Raw genomic sequence first — 20,534 nt, 5'->3', positions numbered from 1 at the left:
TGATTTGATCTAAAGGCATTGCTGATGTTATTCAGGTTAGATTATAAAAAGGATAGGAAAGAGTTGCTGACTTAAGAAAAAAAATATTATTCCCCTTCCATTTTTGAAAGATGATATATGCTCTCAGGTATTAATTAGGAAGTGCTTCCCTCCCACAAAACGGCTTGTGCATTAAGCCATCTGGAGAGACTGGGCTCTTTTTTAGTATGGATCTAACATCCTCCTCGGAGGCTGACTACCTGAGGTGATGTTGCTAATGGCATATTGTTTGTTTTAATAGCTATTAATAGAAGGGGTTATCTTTGATCTGAAATGTTTTGGACAGCTTTAAGTTCTGATTCATTTAACAAATGCATATTGAAGGCCTGCTATCTACAGTGTTAGGCATATCCTATAATTAAATGAATGTTAGCCACTCTTTTTCTCGACTGTAAAAGTATTGCTAGCTGTCTTTAAAATGCCCAGTCTCACTTGGACTTTTCATTGCCTGCGTTTTCAGTACATTTCTTTCCCTTTAGTCTTTGTTTTGTTGAAGAGTTTTGGCCATCTAGTTCATTAGCTGTCATGGTGATGAGTTTTCTTCCTGATATGGGTAGGATTTTTTTTGGGGGGGGGGGCAGGGAGGAAGGAATACTATCTGTTTTTTCTTGTCCTCCCACTGCCCTCTATTCGACATTGGCAATTTCATGCCTGTTTAAAGAATTCTTTGCTAAACAAGTAACCATGGTAATTAGCATAGTGCAGAGACCCTATAATGGTATTCATGTAGACCCGTGATGGATGATACCTTACTAAGTGATGCCTGCCATCGACTGGGAGGATGGATTGCACCACAAACCCGTTGGTGCAGAGAAACAAGTTTGAGTGTTCATAGCATATAATTTAATAAAAGCAATCGCTTCTGAATGGATCGCTGGCTAATCTTACAGAACACAATCCCACATTAATTGGCTTTCTATAATCCTTGATTTCAGTGGGGAGAAAATTGAGGCGTGGTATATTGGAGGGCCTCTGTCTAACTTGAAAATTAGCCACTCTGAGAGGAGAAATTAGATTGCCCCAGGCAGTTTTGTTGAGAATCATTTTTTTTTCGGTCCCAGGAGCCCTGCATGCCATTCCCAATTAATCCACTGGCACCAGTGCATAAGCCCTCCATGTGGGAAGCTCTTTGGGGAAATCCCAGTATGCACCTCCAAGGGTTAAGCAAAACCAAATGAGGAGCGGCAGACAATATGTAATGTGTGACTCGCAGATGGGGCTCATGGCTCTACGCCAGCCGGTGCTCATCCATGAATCTTTTATGGATCTGCATGGGCCCTGTTTGGGATACTGTTCTCATGATTACCACTATCAAACTAGTATTATTAATATTTTTTAAGACCTAGAGGGCTTGACTCTGAGCATTCAGAATACATTTAACTCACAGTGAAGTTCTGGCTAAGACGGGAGCGTTGGCAGTTGTTAGCTTTGCTCCAAAGCATCTCAACACTTGTGAACACCCTTGGTTTTCTTCTCTAGTGCCTGTCAGCCCGACTGCTGGTCCGTGATTTCCACGATGCTCTAGGCGGCTCTGTAAAGAATGGTCTTTGGGTTTGGGCTTCGCAGAGCCCTGTGTCCCTGTGCAGACTCCTCTTGTGAACGCCTGGGTTCTTGTAAGAACTAGAAAGAAAACATTCTAGACATTACACACATACACCCCAATTTTTTGCGGGGTTTAAGATATAGAATTGGGGATGTTCCATGACCATGGTTGTTTTGCACGTACAGAAGGCGGGTGTGTGTGGAAGTGTGCTGGTGGGCCTGCATAGCAGCTAACATTGCCAAGCTCCCTGGCAAGCCTCTGCCAGGAGTCAGAAGACTCCCTTGGATCTCCACAGTGTCTTAATCTGGAAAGCAAAAGCTGAGACTCAAGATGACTTGCTTAAGATTTTATAGTTAGTGGACAGCGAAGCAAGTTTCTCTTCCTTTCCGTTCTGAAACATTCAACTTGGTTTCATCAGCTTTCTTCTGTGATTATTTTAATTAAAAATTCTACTTGCCGTTAACAAAAAGTCAAACAGTGTCATTGTTGTTAGGTGGCTTCAGATCCACTCTAACCCACAGCGACCCAGGGTACAGTGGAACACAGTTCTGTCCAGTTCCGTCCTCATAATTGTAACGTGTGGTCCACTTCTGCAGCCAAGGTGAAGCTGACTCTGTTTCACTAAGCATGTTGTCCCTTTTCAGGACTGGTCTCTCCTGTACACATATCCAAAGTACCTGTCATCGCCATATTTGTTTCTAAAGGGCCGAATCTGACCGTACTTCCTCCAAGACAAGTCCGTTTGTTATTCTGCCAGTCCATGGTACTTTCAATAATCTTTGCCGATCCTAAGGGGCAATTCTACTCTATCTCAGAATCCACAGAGACCCTGTATAAGGTTTCTGAAACTAAATGTTTACGGGAGCAAGTCAGCCTCATCGTTCTCCCTTGGAGCAGCAGGCGGGTTTGAACTGCTGACCTTGCCATAAGCCACCAAATGCCTAACCCACAGTGCCATGTATTATAGTTTCTTACCTGCTATAATACACGTAAGTCAGTTTTGAGTTTTCACTGCAGCAAGCATCTTCGAGCTTGTGATTTCTGTTCAAGACAGATCCTCTGAAACTGAGCAGAGGATCCGAGCATGCTGAAAGCGTGCTTCCTAGACATGCGCTCATTCAGGACCTTATCAGCACGGGCTGATAGCTTCACCGGGACCTGGTCGACCTGTCACCTTTGACCTCATTCCACATCAGGACCAGATCTTGTGTGCTTCTCTCTTCATCTCCCAAGGCAGTAGCAGTGTGCACATAAATGGGCGATGAAGAAAGCTATAGTCTTCTCTTGTCAGTCCTTCGAGGCAGCGGCTCTGTTTTATGATATGATTTGGCTGTGACATTTTAAATGCGAACACTGCTCTTACAGCAGGCAAACAACAGTGGGGCGGTGCAACCAAGAGTCGATGAACTACCTTCCCGCCTCAGCTCAGCCTGAAACAACTCGGGGTGTGGACTCACCTACTCCCACTTGGTGGAACTGACCGCCTTCGGTAACGGCTGCCATTGCACTGGGTAAAGGAACTGTAGGGAGAGCTATCGGGGGCTTGGCGCTGTCATTACGCCTCGTGCTTGTGTAAGTTGTCCTTGTCATGAAGACTCTAGGTGTGAAGCAGAACCTTGTGACAGAGGCTAGAAAAGGCTGAGGCAAAAGAGGGGGCTTCAAAATGTTTGTGGAAACGTGGGATGGAGGATGGCGGCATGTTTCCACATACTTTTTGAGGCTGTCTCATAGGAAGTGCCAGCGGTCCCCAAGTGTGCTGATTCACAGTAGAAGACATTTCCGTGCAGTGACTTTGAAGCTTAGCATTGCAGAATGACTCTGGAATTCTGTGTGCCGTGCTTATGAAGGAAGGTACTTGTACGGCTTATCCTCCCCCACTCTTTAATAAAGACTTGCTGTCACTGTAATCCTGCCTTATGACGGGTTCCAGAGACAGGCTTGGGGAGATGCTGTATTATTCTTACTTAAGTAGTATCTAATGCATGCTATAATATGGAAGAGTTAATGGCTGCTATTTTTAATTTATCTAAGAAAGATCCTGAATATAAATCATATGGTAATGTTTGATTGTTGTTGTTTTTCTTCTCCTTAACCCCCGCCCCCCACCCCCTTTCTAGAACCAGCTCAAAGCCAATGTGACAACAACAAGCCGGCATAAGGGTGACTTTGACTACGAACGCCAGGAAATGTTGACTATCAGCTCCGTGAGAGTTAATGATTCTGGAGTGTTCATGTGTTATGCCAATAATACTTTTGGATCTGCAAATGCCACAACCACCTTGAAAGTCGTAGGTAAATAGCTCTATGGGAATGTATGCATTAAAATTACTGGGTAGCTTTTCTTTAAAAAAATTTTTTTAATCTAAATGGGATGTTAAGCAGATTCTTAGAATTGTATTATCACCGAATGAATGAATGAAAATTTCTTTGTGGCCTCTTCCGATGGAAGCACTACAGTAAATGGTACCACTTAATAGAATGAAGTAGAAAGACAGAATGGGAATTGTTCTGTTTCCACCACCTCAGTCTCTCCTCTTCACCCAACAAAACATACATTGAGCTTTTTGGAAATGGATGTAGACTGGTGTATTTCTCAGTATCCTCTGGCCTTGGTTCATTTATGGCAAGGAGGACCACACGGGGCTTCCTCTCTGTTAACTCCCTCCACCTCGTGGCATCGCAGTTGCACGTTGTGCTCCTAATGTCAAGAGCAGCAGTTCAAAACCACCAGCCACTTCATGGGAGAACGATGAGGCTTTCTACTCCTGTAAAGAGTGACCCGTCTGGGAAACCCACAGGGGCAGTTCTACCCTGTCCTTCAGCGGCTCAGTGGGCAGGAGGCAAAGCCGGGGTAGTGAGCTTGGTTTGAGCTTACCTTTCTGTATCCCTTGGCCTGAAAGGTGGTAGCTTAATCCTTCAGGAAGGAAGTCGGTCCTCAGGGGCATGGGCCGGTCCTTGGTTCTACTGCACATTATTGGGACACGCTGGTGCTTTCTGCACAATATTGCACCTGATGTGGACCACTGGCTTAGCCTGGCCTTCCCTGTTCTAGAAATCTTCTCGCTGCTGTCGAGTCCATACTGACTCATAACGATCCTGTAGGCCAGGTTAGAACCACCACTTTGAGTTTCTGAGACTGTAGCTGTTTTGGAAAGTAGAGAGCCCAGTCTTTCTTCTGCTGAGCGGCTGGTGTTTTCGAACTGCTGACCTTGCAGATCACAGCCCAGTGCATTACCACAGCACCACCGGGGCTCCCTAGAAAACTTATTGAGTATGAAATTTCCATGCATCTACTAAAAGAGCAGAACATAGCGGGGCACTTGATGTTTCTGATTACCTGAAAATTGCAATCATTTTTTAAACGATGCCTGCCTTTGACACGTTTTTGCTTTTAGAGCATCCTTTGAATTTATCTATGGCCCTTACTGCTTTAAGGCAGCGTATCCTCAGTGCTTGACTTTGACGAAGTTCTTCATCACAGGGATCATAAAAAGGTGTAAGGTCTGTTTTTGTTTCTCTCCTCCCTCCCCCAAATTTCTTCAGCATCAGCCTCTGGCTATGAGGTGGCCCTGTTAGATGGCTTTGATGTATCCCATCTTCATCCCGTCCCACACAGTAAGCACCTCCCAGACCGAGCACAGAAAAGACACTCCACCGCCAGTTACAGAGTCGGCCCTCAGAAAGAGCACTGCTTGTCCCAGAACGTGACTGTGAACCATTTAGTAATATGAATAGAAGGGCTGTGCTTTTAAAATATTAAACTCCATAAGCGCTAATTTGCTAAATTGATTAGGGAGCCTGTTGATATATCAGCTCCAGCTCCAGAAAGCAATTAGTAAGGATGTTTGGAGCGTATTGTTGTATGTAATTGGAATTTAAAAATCCATTCATCAGTTTCCAAGAATATTACTGTATAACCGGAAAGACTTGTACCAGTGAGACCTGAGTCTGGTTTTGTATTGTTTTAAAGGGAGTGGGTTGGGGTGGGGCAGGAGTAGGAAGAGACTGAGAGGAAGGTCCTATTTTTTAGGGGTTAGGGACTGGTGGTAGGATTTGGAGATAGCATGGGTTGGTGGGGAGAACAAAGCTCTGAGGTTACCTTGACCCTGACCTGTTTTCAAACGGAGGCCCTGCTGCTCAGCATTCTCTTAACACATCAGACTTTAACTTTGGACTCCGTATTCTCTGCAGATCACAGCGTCTTAACTCCAATGGCATGGGAGAGGGAAAGAAGAAAAAAGACAATAGATTATATGAAAGTGCCTGGCTTAGGGTTTGCATTTTCTTCAATGTTAATGCATCACCAATTTCTTAATGCTGCAGTACTTGGGATGCGATTTTATGTTATAAAAACCCAGGTGGGGTTCTTCGATTCTAATAATTCTTTCCCTTCGTGAATTTGAAGCGCTGCAGGACATAAGACTGTCTTGGGCAAATCAGACTATAGAAAACTCAGGAGGGATTTCAGACAAGAAGTTTGGGTATGGTGACTGTGAATGAAATAAGTTCATGCCAGACTCTGCGGTCTGAAATATTCAAGTGTTTGTATTGCGCAGTGTCTATGAGACTGACCTGGAGGGACATAAACATTTCAGGTACTTTCCAAGTGAAACTTCTCAGTTAGCTTAGGTAATGGCCAGGGGAGGTGTCATTTATGATTGTGGCATTTTCCATTTTCATGACCTTCTGATCAGAAAAAATCCTTTGACTGTTCTCATGGACAAAAGATGGGAAGAGATTTTGTTTTGTTTTTTAATTCTGAGAATGCAGGGATCCAAAGAGAGCTTTACTTTATTTTACCAGATAGTAGCAAAGAAATAAACGATCATTTGACATTTTATAATTAATTTTAAACTGTGGAATAAAAAAAATAGAAGAATAATGTTAAAACGGTCCCCTAGTCGCACTAACTTGATATAACCATTTTAAGCATTTTGATATATTGCCTGTAGATGTTTGTTATGTAATGCTTTAACCTATTCTGTCTCTGTTTCTCAACAAAGAGCCTTGGTGGTATAGTGGGTTATGTGTTAGGCTGGTAACCACACAGTCAGCAGTTCGATCCCTCTAGCTGGCTCTGGGAGAGAGATGAGGCTGTTTGCTTCTGTAAAGATTTCTAGCTTCAGAAACCCAAAGGAGTGCTACTACTCTGTCCTCTAGGGTTGCTAGGTGTCAGACCGGGTGGGGCATGGCAGAAGTGGGCCAGCCCTGGTTCCTCACAGACACGTACTAGAATCTAGGCTCTGCCTAGTTGGGTGACTGCTGTGTGACTCTCTAGGCCCCGGTCATTTTCACTTCTAAATTAGGGGTTATAAGACTTACCTCTCGGTATTATCGTAATAGTAAATATTTGCTGTAATTATTTAATAAAGCAATTCATGATAAAGTGCTTAGGGCAGTTTGAGGCACAGAAAAACATTCTATGAATGGCAGGTATAAAATAATAATGGTGATTGTTTAATTACTTAAGTTTATTCTTAACTTGTTAATTATGTAAATATCTCTGAGCATTGCATGATATTACTAATTGGGTATACCACTGTTTATCTAGTCAGACCTCTATTTTCTCACTTTTCAAATGATTGCAATGGTTGGAGAACACACGTGCTTTTGCATGTCACTTAGCCACCCCATTAAGATGCGTTATCAAATGAGAATTATAAGGTTAAATTGAAAAAAATACGTAATTTTAAAAAACCTGGATGTTTTGGAAGAGTTATGCCAATTTCCAAGTTGTAATTCAGTGTTGCTGCCTTTCCTATGCTTGCAAAGCCAGGGAGTTTGTTGCATAACAGTCAGTGCTTTGCTGTTTTTGATACTAAAAAGCTATGCCTTGTTTTAATTGAATTACTAGGCTAGCTAAACGCTTCCATCTCTGTTCTCAGGCCCTCTTTCTCTGCTATTTCAATTTCAATGCACAGGTGTTAAAAACACTTATACATTTCAATGGGTCTTTTATAATTTTCCCTCGCTGCTTCTGAAACACCACTCCAGAACTGTGAGAGGCATCCTTTCTGTTGATTCCTTGAAAGTATGAGTTGATTGTTAAGCTGTCTGATTCATCTGTGATGGGAAGACTTAAGTTTAACATTCTCTACATACTAAATGGTCTCCTTTCAGCGTTTTCAGTGAACATTACGGTTTTCTCTCCTTTCAATGGATTTATGAGGACTTTTTGTCACATATACAATTATATTAGCCCCGAGTATGGGCCATTTAATCCAAAGGTTTATATGTCTAGTAAATACCAAGATTAAAAGAATTTTAGGAGAGCCCAAGACACCTTTCAGATAGTGGCTTGGGCAATTGAGCTGGGAGACGTAACTCTTCCAAATGCATGCCCTTTGTAAAGCAAAATGAAATCTAAGATGGTCAGTTAAAATTCTCAACTGATGCTGAAACTTAGTTAACTTTGTAATACAAAGGTCTGTGTGTGTGTCTTCGTTTATGGTTTGGCTCATTAACTGTATATCTTAATGACCTATATTTTAGGATAGGAATATGATCCTTCCATCCTGACCATATTTAATTTAATTTATTTTTTAAAATGGTTTTGAATCGTAAATGAGGCGATAATTTGAATTTCAGATCAACTTTCCCCTCAGCAGTCCAAATTCCTAATCCAACCCTCTAGTAGTCCTCCACCAACCCTCCCATCGTGATGTCTAAATTTTAGCTGTTTCAGTCCTCAGACTCATGACTCCACAGTTGCTGTCTGCTCTGTGGAGGAGGCTGCGTATGGCTGTCATTGACAGTGCGTGTCAATTTGGGGGCAACCATACATAGAAGTCTTTAGTAGCTTAAGCTGAAGACAAGATAGAGATTACACAGTGATTTAGGTTTCGGTTTTAGAAGGTACACATGATTTTTCTAAGGTACAATTTTTCTTCTTTCAGTCTTTACACAATTGGTTTCTTGCATATTCATGATGTAAAGATGAACACAAATAAGGAAAACTTGGGAATGATACTGGAAATTACCCCTACACAATAGAAACTGCACCAATACATGTCATAAGCAATTTGGACATCACAAAATTAGTTGTTATTTTATAGAGGGGAGAAAATGATGTTTCATCATTAAGGTCCGGTCATAACACATTTTTTCTCCCTCCAAAGAATCAGTTAATTTTCACTTTAGTTTTGGGTAGTTTCTTCCATCCACATGTTTGTAAAGTCAAAGAAAAGGAAAATGGCATATAATCTGTGTATGGGAGTGTATGGGAGTGATAGTCCCACAGGCTCCCAACAGTGCAAGAACTGAGTGTCCAAGACACGTGCTTCCATGGTCCCCAGCTAGGGGCACATTGCAGGCTGTCACGATGATCCCTTAGTAAATGCCGGGTCTGGACACTCACTCTCTCGGGTTGGGTGGAAGTTGATGGTGTGAGGTTGTGTTTCATGCTGGGTAGTCATGGCTGATGGTTTCTTTCTGTCTTAACTCTTGTTGTGATTAGACAAAGGCTTCATTAATCTCTACCCCATGATGAACACCACGGTATTTGTTAATGACGGAGACAATTTAGATTTGATTGTCGAATACGAGGCATACCCCAGACCTGAACACCAGCAGTGGGTCTACATGAACAGCACCTCTCCCGATAAGTGGGAGCATTATCAGAAACCTGAGAATGAAAGTAGTATCAGGTAAGCGAAAGGCCTTCACCCCCCTTTTCCCACTTGGCTTCACAGAGCTTTTTGGTGATCCCCGACATGTGTGTGAGGCCACCTGATATGTGGGGGGGCGCTTGGGGGCTACCTTCTGAGTTCTCATCTCATGTCCCCTCACTTTGCTGTGTGTTCCGGGCACATGCACACGTGCGCGCTCTTGTGCTTTAGTTTTCTCCAGGGTTAAATGGAGTTAATCACCACCTCAGGAAAGTTTTAAAACCATTACAAAAATCCACTTAGGAGAAGGGGGAGGGGCCTGCTCCCGGAGAGAGTTGCCGTCTGGGAAACCCAGCCAAGGGTTGCTGTGGATGTAGGATCGCAACGCTTGCCTTCAGCGAGGGGAAGGTTGATAGATTATCGAAACGGTGAGAAAACTTCAGAGTCTTTGAGCCACTTTGGGCCAGGTGGTGAATGTAAGTGGCCGCAACATTATGATTTTCAAAGCACTCTTCATGGAAACAGCAGCCAACACTTTATGTCTGCTATCTCTGTGGGGCATGGTCGCATGAACTCATGCATGGGAGTCCTCACCAGACCCGGTGAAGTGAAGCATGCTCCTTTTCTCTGTTTTGAAAGAAGGGGGAAACTGAGACACAGGGTTCAGTGCATTGACGGAGATCAAATGGCTGGTCAGGGCTGTGGTGCTTGGCTGTCATTTGTCAGTTCCCCAGTCAGGAGCCTGTTGGCTGTTGTGAGAGTGTGGGTGAGAGATGATCGTCAGGGAGGACCCAGGATGATAGAGAAGGGGAAAGAAGATGGATTTGGGAGGTGGCAGTGCTACCTCCTTAGCAAGACTTGTTGATGGAGAGCGCAGGGGAGATTCGGAGGAGCTGGAGATGCCCCATTCGTGCCCGGGCCCCTCGGGCAGGTTGGATGGTGCATGGTGGTGCCATTCCCTGAGAGGCTGAGGGCGTGGAGCAGGAGGATCAGCAGTGCTGGCCAGTGTCTGAGGGAGGAGGATGCATTTAGTTTGGGGTTTATTGAATCTGAGGTTGAGCGTGGGATCTCTAGTGGAGAGGTTGGGAGAAGAATGTGTTCTAGAGAAGGGGAGGTTGAAGACAGAGATTCACATTCCAAGATTCATCAAGGGAGTGGCCTCAGACAAGCCTGTCCTGGGGCAGGAGAAGCACGGTGGCCTTTTCAGGACAAGTCAAATTTCAATCTGCTCCTAAGGGAGTCCTGAAGCTAGTCTTCGACATGGCCCATTATCCGTCACTCACTGGCTGCAGACCTGGCTGCAGATACGATTTTCAAGCGGCTTTGTTCACCAAGGACCACCTCTGGGAGAAGGTTCCAGTGTGAGTCCTTAGCAGCCGCACTGACAGCAGGTGGGGAAAGGGGTCACCGAATAGCTTCTGTATGGGAGACTTATGACAGAATATTCTAGACTGAAGGTAAAGAAAGCACTGAGCAGACAGCAAGCAGTTCAGTGAGAGGCTGTGGCTTGCTCAGCAGCAAGAGCGAGGCCACCGCGGGCCTTTTTGGGTGTGTGGGTTGTGTAGGTCAGGAGTAGGTTGTGGGCTGTTCAGTCCAGCCATATCAGTAACCTTCCAGAGAGCGTGCAGGGCTCAGTCTACACCTCCAGATCTGAAGGCCCTGTAGGAACACGGAAGCTCAGGGGACAAAGACGGCCAAGGAGACAGAAGTGGAGGGGCTCGTGGGAGAACCAGGAGGCTGTGGTTTCAGGGAAAACAAAAGAGAAAGTGTCGAAAGAAGGAAGGCAAGGGCCCCACCCTGTGTGCTGAGCAGGCCTGAATGGGGCCAGAGGGCGTGCAGAGGTCAGAGCACAGTAGAGTTGGGAGTTCAGGCGCCTAGCAAGAGGGCAGTTGAGCCAAAGACCATCATCACAGAAGGAAGTGGCCGTGCGGGCAGCCAGGGTGGGAGGGGAGGGGGTGGCAGTTCTCGGTCAGGTTGCCTGTCTGCTTAGAATGCCTTTCCCGCCCGATCTTACACCAAGTCAGTCCTCATTCAGCTGGGCCGTTGATTGGATGGATGAATATGGCTGTAGGTGTGTGCACGTACATAAAGACACACGCGTATGTGTCTGGACTACGGAATTGCGCATGTGGATTTGCAGGAGCCCTGGTGGTCCAGTGGTTCAGTGCTCAGCTCACTGGGAGCTTAGAAGTTCAAACCCATCAGCCAGTTTTCTGGAAAAAGAAGAATCGACCTGCTTCTGTAAAGCTCAGAGCCCTGGCAACCCCCCGAGGCAGTAATCCTTGGTCCAGCAGGGCCTCAGTCGTCAGAATGCACTCAGCGGCAGTGGGTTTGGAGCAGAGGGCTGCAGGTGAATTTTCCTAAAAGCACGGGCCCTGGTTTTCCTCTCCACGCTGACGCGGGCATGTAGAGTCCGAGGCAGGCCCTCCGCGGTGACCCATTTCTTCTCTCTTCGCAGATACGTGAGTGAGTTTCATCTCACTCGGCTAAAGGGGACCGAAGGCGGCATTTACACATTTCTAGTGTCCAATTCTGACGCCAACTCCTCCGTCACCTTTAATGTTTACGTGAAGAGTAAGTACAGGGCACGGCTCCTTATCTCGGTGTGCTTTCTTATTTTGATTGTGACTGTATTTGTAACAGCTGCAGAACCTGGAGACCTTGTGTGCTGTGTAAATAGTGTCTCATGCTCATTTTGACCTTCCTCGGGGCCTCGTGGTTCGGTGGGGAGACGGGGCGTGAAAGAACACTCATTCCTCGGCCTACAGTTCCCTCACCAAATGACCTTGCCGAAGCCACTGGACTTCGGGGTGCTGGCTCCCAAAGGACGCGGTTCAAAAGAACACTGCGGTGCAGGGTCCCACTCGTTGGAGGGAAAGGGCCTGAAGACTGAGGGCCGAAATGGGGAGCTGGCGGTGGCCGTGGTGTGGGGCTTCCTCAAGGCCTGGCGTGCTTTCCTAGCGCTCGTTCTTCTTGCGGTGTGATTTTGTGTGTAGATGGTTCTTTCGCCAAAACAAACATGTTACTGATCTGGCTGCACAGAGTTGATGCATTGAACTGCAGGCCACAAGGTCAGCGGTTCGAACCCAACCCACGGGAGAGAGATAATCCTGTCTGCCCTCATAAAGATGTAAAAGTCACTAAAACCCCCAAAGGGCAGTTCTTCCCTGCGCTCGATGGGTTGGAATCGACTCGATGGCATGAGGTTAGACAAAAGGAAGTTCTGTGTTTAAGTGTTGGGCTGCTAACCATGGGACACTAGGGTGGCAGTTGGTTTGGGGTAGGACGATGGTGATAGACTAGCCTGAGTCCCGCCCCCCCTACAGCCCCTCATCTCCATTGCCCCCGGGGTTGCGGCCGAGGGAACACACTTAGCCTGGCGCACGCCTTCCTTCTGGCCATCGGCATCTGGGTCCTGATGGCATTTCCAGGGATGGACTGGCAGGTACCTGCCTCATCCCCGCAGCCAGAGGAAGAAGGTCTCCTAGACCTGGAATGCGGAGAGAATGGCCCAGTAGCTGTATACGGCCATTGGAATTAGCCCTCCTGGGTGTGTGGGGGGCGGGGACCAGCTTAGGGAGCAAGCTATGCTTGGTGCATGCGCCAGGGTGGGAGTTGGCAGGGTGGGAGTTGGCAGGCTGTGGGAGAACAAAGCCTGGATCCAACACCCTCCTCTCAAGGGGGGGACGGGCTTGTTTTATGAAATGATTTCACATGAGTCTCTGAAGCCGCCTCTGCACGCATGGCAGGCTGTGCAGGGTGAGAAGAAGCCGCAAGTGGCCCTCTGGGCAGGTGTTTGATTGCCTTTTGACCCTACCAGCATTTCCAAAATTGTGTTTCCTGGAGAGGATATTAATATTTGTTTAGATAAAGAGGGCCATGGCCTTGCAAACATGTCTCTTGATTACAGTAGATCCTCACAGAATCGTTTCATATGCTGATGTGCCTTCCACCCCCTTCCAGGGAGGGAGTGTCTGCCTGGAGCTTGGCTGACCACGGAGCTCTCTCTCCTAGGGACGCATGTTAATATGGAACCCTTTTGATTATATGGTGTCGCATTGGCTCTCAATTCAACCAGATTAATTCAGATGTTAATCAGAGGAGCTTTAGTGGATTGGACGTGAGCAAAATCAGCTGCTTTTGAGAAATCTTATCATTTAAGTAACAAGAGATAATGGTTGGTAAATCGGTATGCTTGCAAGTGTAATGAGCTTACTGCGCGTAGCGCCCACACTTCGCTGTGGGCACTCCCGGGCCTTGCTTCTCACACTACCTGCGGCTTGAAGGACTTGTTCGCTTTTCTGGTGGAGTCCGGTCACGGCAGATCAACAGTCACTGGAAGCAGTTGAGTCCGTTCTGACCCACGGCGACCCCAGGTGTGTCACGAGAGTCCAGAAACAGATTGCCTGGCTCTGTTTCAAGGCACCGCTGGGTGGGTTTGAACTGGTAACCATCGGCACTGCTCAGGAACAATAAGGCCACTGCTGCCCTGGGGATGCCGACTCATTGTACCCTATAGCGTGTCTGAGGCGCTGGAAACTAAACCTTTACCGGAGCAGAGAGCTTCCTTTTTCTCCCTCCGAGTGGCTGGTGGGTTTGAACTGCTGAACTTGGGCTCTAACACTTCCGATAAAATCCAGTCAAAGCAAGTGGCTTGGAAAACCAAGAAGGAGCCCTGGTGACAGAGAGGTTTAAGCACTGAACTGCTAACCACAAGGTCAGTGATTCGAACTCAACCCATGGGAGAGCGATGATCCTGTCTGCCCTAAAAGAGATGTAAAAGTCTCTATAAACCCTAAAGGGCAGTTCTACCCGGTGCTCGATGAGTTGGAATCGACTCGATGGCCTGAGGTCAGGAAATGGGAGTGCTGTGCTTAGAAGCTGGGCTGCGACCCGTCAGAACATCGGTGCTAACTCACCAGCCCTTCTTCAGGGGAAGAAGGAGGCTTCTGGTCCCGGAAAGATTTACAGCCTGGCAACTGCACCGGGCCAGGTCTATCCTGCCCTGTGGGGTCACAGTGGAAGTAAATTTGGTTTTCAGTGGGCAGACAGGTAGTTTGTGGGATGCGTCTTCTCTTCGCTGGCCCCCTCCAGGAGGGGATTAAGACAGCAGCAGAGGAAAGAAGCCGGGAACCGCTGTACCCGTGGCCCTGCCCTCCTTTCTGGAAAAGAAGAAAGAACGAACATCAGCCTGGATTGTGATCATTAGCGTCAGTGACGTCTTGAGTACGTTTACATCCACGTACAGATTCCACAAGCTGTTCCTCAGTTTCCTCTCTTCACGCTGGTAGAGCAAACTGTCCCAGCAAGTTATGGCCTGGCCTCCTCCCCAGACCCTCCTTGTTTGGAAAGCTGAGCTGAAGGGAATTCTGTAGCATTGGGAGCCTTGTGTCCCCCAATTGGTACAAACCATTAACGCACATGGCTGCCAACCCACAAGGCTGGAGTTTCCAGTCCTCTCAGAGACGCCTCCCAAGACAGGAGGCAATAGCCTGGCAATCGACCTCTCAGAAACCAGCCAGCCACAGAAAACCCAGTGGAGCCCAGTGCTCTGCAGACACCCAGCCTAGCATGAAGTCTACACGGCAAGCAGGCAGCAACTTTTGGCTTCCATGTGTGTGCCTAGAAGGAGCCCTGGTAGTCTGGTGGTTACTCCTCGGGTTGCTAACTGTGGGGTCAGCGGTTCGAAACCACCAGTTGCTCCGAGAAAGAAAGGCATTGTATATCCAGGGCACCAGGAGTCAGCACCAACTTGCTGGCAGTAAGCTTGGTTGAGGTTAGAGAAGCCTCTCTCTTCTCCCGGCCTCAAGACTTCAGGGGCTCTCAGATCCATCCTTCACCGCAGTCTCTGAACGCGGTGGGGCACTGTCAGAGTGGGTGATGCCAACACCTGTTTAGTTTCCGAAGAAATCGGTTATTTTTAATAAAACACCCCTGGAGTGAGTTAGAAGGGCCAGCACATTTTATGGAAGGCTAACTCGCATGTGCCGAGGCCCCGAACGAGGGAAACTGCGTTCCCATGGACCTTGTGAGCTTTCCGAGGCATTTGGTCAGAGTTGCCGTTTATACCCAATCACATAGGCAATGCTGGCGTCGGGTCACAGGGGCTCCTCCGCGCTGCGCTGGGTCTTTGTTGGTGATGCTGTGGGTGGTTTGACGGCGCTGACTTTGTCGGGCGCGCTCTGCTGCCTTAGCTACACCTGTGCCGTGGTAATTAGTCCTTGCGAGCTCATTAGTATTTGTGAACCGGTATCAATAGCGCTTTTGAAGATGAAGTAGTAATTACAGGAAAAGAAGGAGAAAAAGGAAAGTGACGAATCACGTCACAACTAATCATGTCATTCAATGTGGAAGAATTTTCTACAACAGTTCTTAGTGTTTGCCTGCAGTCTCTCCCACGGTATGGGGTAGGGATAAGTTCCAGGACCTCTGGATACCCAAACCTGTAGCTGATCCCTGAGATCAAATAACGGCACCTCATTGGCTCGTAATGTACACGCATCTTCTTTCCGGGATATTTTAATTTCTAGATGACTTCCATGCCAAACATAGGGCACGTGTCCTGTAAACTGTGCTTTATGCCCCTGACCTCCAGTCTTTGAGAGAGTGCTTTGACCACCTCATTGCTTTTGGGGTCCCCTTCCCCCCCCCACCAGTGCACGCGTTACAAGTAGGGAAAGAAAACACCATGTGGATGTCCAAGGAGGGCTGGAGTGAGACTAGGGCCTATGAGAGGTGGAGGCCATAGCAGGGTCTGACTGTCGATAGCACTGCAGGCGGCAAGTTCAAGGTTTGCCCTTTGGAACTGACATCACCAGGCGGTTCTTCCTGGGGAGGAGCTAGCAGGTTTCTCCTGAGTGATTTGCTGCCATAGCGAAGGGAGCCACTCATGCAAGACAGCGGAGCAAAGATTTAATAAGTAAAATGCACTTTAGAGTCATGATTCGGGTCCCCTTTAGATTTGAGGAAGACCTCATGTTGGGATACCACACTGAATTTTAAAGGGGCTGGGTTGTGGGACGCATTGGCTCGCCTCAGCCCCAATCCTGCTTTCCCCTCGCTCCCACCGATTGGTGTAGTCATTCAAGGCTAGTACGCCCCATTAGCACAGGAGGTAATGTTGGGATGAATCCATTGGCCGACCAGTGGAATGGCTCATGTGAGGTTGTTTGGCATGATGGGTTCATTCAGACCCCTAGGTGACCCTGACAGAACTTTCTGTATTTTTTTTTAATTAATGTTTTGATCTGTGGTTGATGGAATCTGGAACCTGCACCTACAGAGAGCTGACTGTCACTAAAGAAATACCACATTTACTAAAACAACAAGAAAGGAAAGAAATACCACATTTAAACAATTTATGTTCTATCACATAAAATTACTATGGATTCTCAGATTCCATGGACTATGCCTGGGAAAGCTGGATAACAGAGAATGAAGCCTGGAGACGAGATGACGCCATTGGGCTGCGGTGCTTGGGGAAGGATACGAGAGTTCCGTGGACCACCGGGAGAATGATGCGGAGAGCGAGGATGGCAAGACTTCGCTCCCGGTGGACTTGTTTTCAAGAGAGGCCCGTCCCTGGGAAAGGACCACCTGCGAAGGAAAGCAGAACACTGAAGCAGATGGATGGACACAGTGGCTGCAACGATGGATTGGAAGCAATGCAACAGTTGTGAGGACGGCCCGACTGAGCAGGGTTTCATTCTGTTGTACGAATAGGTTCACACATCGGAGGGTCGCCATGTGTTGGAACTGATGAACAACAAGAAGAATGCGATCCGGTCTGGTACAAGAGGAGTCTGTGGGGACTGGGGATGGGGGTGGGGGTTACTGCTCTGAGTAACACCAAACCTACTTATGATACTTCTGGTCTCTTTCATGCTTCCGTTGCCACTGTGTGGTTTGCCAATTAGACATGAGTCATCGACCTCGAAAAGTCTCAGAAATAGCCCAACTTTTCTTTGGTTGCTACCATTTTACTTACCAGTCTCACTGGTCTTCCGGTTCCTGATTCAGGGCACTGGGGCCACGGCTGAGGATAATGTAGTTCCTGATCTCACAGGGAGTCCCTAACTGGTGCAGCCAGTTAACGTGAATGGACAAACTCAAGTCTATGGAGAGGGCTTTATCGACTGAACAAATGGCCATCAAAACCTCTGGCTCTTACTCATGAGGCCCCAGGAGCCAGATCGATGACAAATGGGCTTTTTGTTTTGCCTTTTGGAGATAAGCTCTTCAGGAAGTATTTTTGTACACTGGTTGGCATCAGTCTGCTGCAAACAAAAGGGCTGCTTATCTGTGGTGGTTAGGGAGGGATTACGGCCCCAACCCAACTAGACTCCTGGGTAAAGGCAAGGGCAGAGCCCAACCTAGCAATTGGGTCAAAGCGATAACATCTACTTGGTGTCATCAGCCTTTTGTTATAAGAGGGGCAGACCGAACAGTGGACTCCTCTTTGGCCCTTGTCTTCTGCCGGAACTGGAGCTTGCATCTGGGCCCTCCCTCCATCTCCTGTTGCCGATCCCAGGAGCTGTCAGCAGACTGCCAGAGACTGCCAACAGTGGATTCATTCGATCACCTTTGGAATTCTGCATCTACCAGCCTGTGCCCCCTACTGTCTCTGCTTTGTCATCCTGCTTCCTGTTCATCAGTTTTCATGAATCAAGAGGAGCCTGACTTGACCAGCCTTACCTATTCTACAACTGTGTAGGGCATTTCTTGATATAAATATCTTTCTATATACAACACATACACGCCTCCTCAATGTTGCTTTTACAGAGAACCTAATCCAACACACCTTCCTGAAGGGTTAGCTAATGTACTGGTTTGGTTGTGGTTTTATTAGTGGTAAAACGAATTTCATTAACAAGATTATTTATGTCCAAATTTATTACCACAAGCTGAAAGAGGTTTTCAACGTTGGGGGGTTGTGTCGGTTTTGGTGCCTCAAGTCAGCGGACTCAACTACATCAACAGATTGGCAGTGAGGCTTATCCTGTATGTTAGCTTAGCCTCCAGGGCGACAAGAATCCATGCTCCTGAAGAAGCAGAATGGCTAAAAGTTGGAATGATAAAGGTATCGAGTCCGTGCGGTGTGCTTTATTTTTACTCAATGACATTGGTGCATCCGTGCTTACAGATTCCGAGGTGAGAAATGTTGGTGGAACATTCTGATTTGCCAGTGGTTAGATGTGGTGTCTGAAAAAATCCATCTGTTTTGAAAATCCCACAGTGTTGATTTATTGAGTTTAGGGAATGGCTGAGTGTATGTGCCTGAGTGCTTTTACCGCTTACGCGGCAGGCTTTTAAAACATACTGTGCTTTGACCATGTGTTGTAAGAACAATTAAATACGTGTATGCAGGGGTGGGGGAATGTTTTTTTTTTAAGCATCTCTATCTAAGCCATAGGAAGGAAGCCTGGGGTAGTTAAATGCTTGTCTGGTAACTAAAAGGTCAGTAGTTTGAAGCCACTAGACACTGTCAGGGAGAAAGATGAGATTGTGTACTTCTGCATAGATTTACAGCCTTGGAAACCCTCTGGGGAGTCTCACTCTACTCTGTGGGGTCCCTACGAAGGAGGAAAATGGACAGCAACAAGTTTGGGGCTTTTGGTTTTGTTTTTCTTTTTAACCAAGCCATGGTTTCCATGGAGTTACTCAGTTGGCTCAGACATGGAAGGTGGCTTTTAATAGACAAGAGGCATAACCTGTTGGCCATCTTTGAACAGAATTTTCAGTGAAAATCTGGTGGGAATTTCTTAATTAAGATGGATACAGAAATGAGATCTTTGATTCAAAGACCTTGAGGTCCTTTGGTGAACGTGATTTGGTCCCCTGTATGTCAAAATCGGGAGGGTGAGAAGAGCTCTTCAGAGAGCGGAGCTTGACCCCCCAGAGGGCTTTCTCAGTGTTTGTCTGCCCCAACACTCCAGGAAATTTTAGAAAAAGTGAAGTCATTAAGACTCTAGATAGCTTGGCGACTTGGTGATATAGAATAGATGATTAGAATAGATGATTTCCTCTTTCCATGTGCACTTTAATCCTAATCTGCTCAGTTTTTCTCTGTATTCATTCAGTATCTCTTGAAGAAATATCAAAGTTTCTGGTACATTTAAATGGTAATCAGTAAAGTAATCATTTTGGAAGTTTATTTTGGCTTATAATGTCAGATATCCCATGTGAATCCTAAAATGACTTGCATAATTATGAGAAGAAATTAATGATGATAAATCACCAGGATGATTTTTTAAAAATGCCAGTAGCCTTAAAACGATCTTTGGGAACATTATCTGAAAGTAGTTTTTGATTAGCATTTACTATGAATTGAAAATCTCTAATCATAGATGAGGAGACCCCATGGTGTAGTGGTTGTGCTCTGGGCTGCCAACCACAAGGTCAGCTGTTCAAAACCACTAGCCGCTCTGTGGGAAAAAGACGAGACTTTCTATTCCTGTACAGAGGTTTTGGTAACCCACAGGGGCATTTCTAGCCTGTCCTATAGATTCGTTATGAGTCAGAATTGACTTGATGGTAGTGAGTTTGGTTTTTTGGTTTGGTGATCAAAGATAGATCTCTCTCCCTAGTCATAAAGATAGACCTTTTAACGATACTCTGGCCTGTCAAAGGCTGTCTGAGGGCATGGCATCACATTCAAATCTTAGCAATGAGTTATATTCTGCACACCAACTCTCCTTTCATCCTTGGGCTAAAGTACCAGTGACTGTCAAATGATTCCCGCTCAAGGGGACCCTGATGTGTACGGAATGGATCTGTGACCCATGACCTTTTCAGTGGCCGATTTTCTGGAAGCAGATCACTAGGCTATCCTTTCTGGGCCTCTGGGTAGACCCGAACCGCCAACCTACCCCATGGCATTGGAGCTACTTAACCATTTCTACCACCAGCAGGGACTCTGCACTTACGCAGAACACATTCAGTAAGCTAAGCTACACTGAGGACTGAAGAGACTGCCCCGAATGGCACCAGATTAACTCACAAACTCACCAATTTTAGCTCTGTTTACGGCAGGGTGTTCATGGGGCTTGCGAAACAATTTAAGGAAATGCTAAATACTGCATTATTTCTGAGTCACTGCATCAGAAAATTGACATCAGGTCTGGATTAGCAATTATTCATTGACTAGACAGTATTTTGGAATCAGCCCCAAGTAATACATCACCCCGAATGAAGCCTTTTGATGAGAAATTTCCTCTGACCACCTTTGTAAAGGTGGGGTGATATTTCATGTGTTTATGGCTCCCATTAAATTTGGGTCTGGGTGGTGACAGCGATTCTAAACCAAAGTCACTATACATGCAGCCTCTTGCAAGCGAGGCCCAGGG

At 46.5% G+C, this 20,534-nt stretch overlaps 1 protein-coding gene across 1 annotated transcript in view; it reads left to right on the top strand.

The window, feature by feature from the left end:
* KIT (KIT proto-oncogene, receptor tyrosine kinase) overlaps positions 1-20,534 on the top strand; it is a 111,304-nt gene that overhangs the window by 57,053 nt on the left and 33,717 nt on the right. Inside the window, exons 5-7 of the mRNA XM_075544967.1 lie at positions 3,700-3,874; positions 9,039-9,228; positions 11,648-11,763. Coding sequence (XP_075401082.1) covers positions 3,700-3,874; positions 9,039-9,228; positions 11,648-11,763 — 481 coding nt within the window. The remainder of the gene's footprint in view (positions 1-3,699; positions 3,875-9,038; positions 9,229-11,647; positions 11,764-20,534) is intronic.

The sequence above is a fragment of the Tenrec ecaudatus genome, chromosome 3 (genome assembly GCF_050624435.1).
Source record: "Tenrec ecaudatus isolate mTenEca1 chromosome 3, mTenEca1.hap1, whole genome shotgun sequence".
Taxonomy (NCBI): Eukaryota; Metazoa; Chordata; class Mammalia; order Afrosoricida; family Tenrecidae; genus Tenrec; species Tenrec ecaudatus.
The sequence above is the reverse complement of the archived record's forward strand: the minus strand, read 5'-3'. Positions and strand labels throughout refer to the sequence as shown.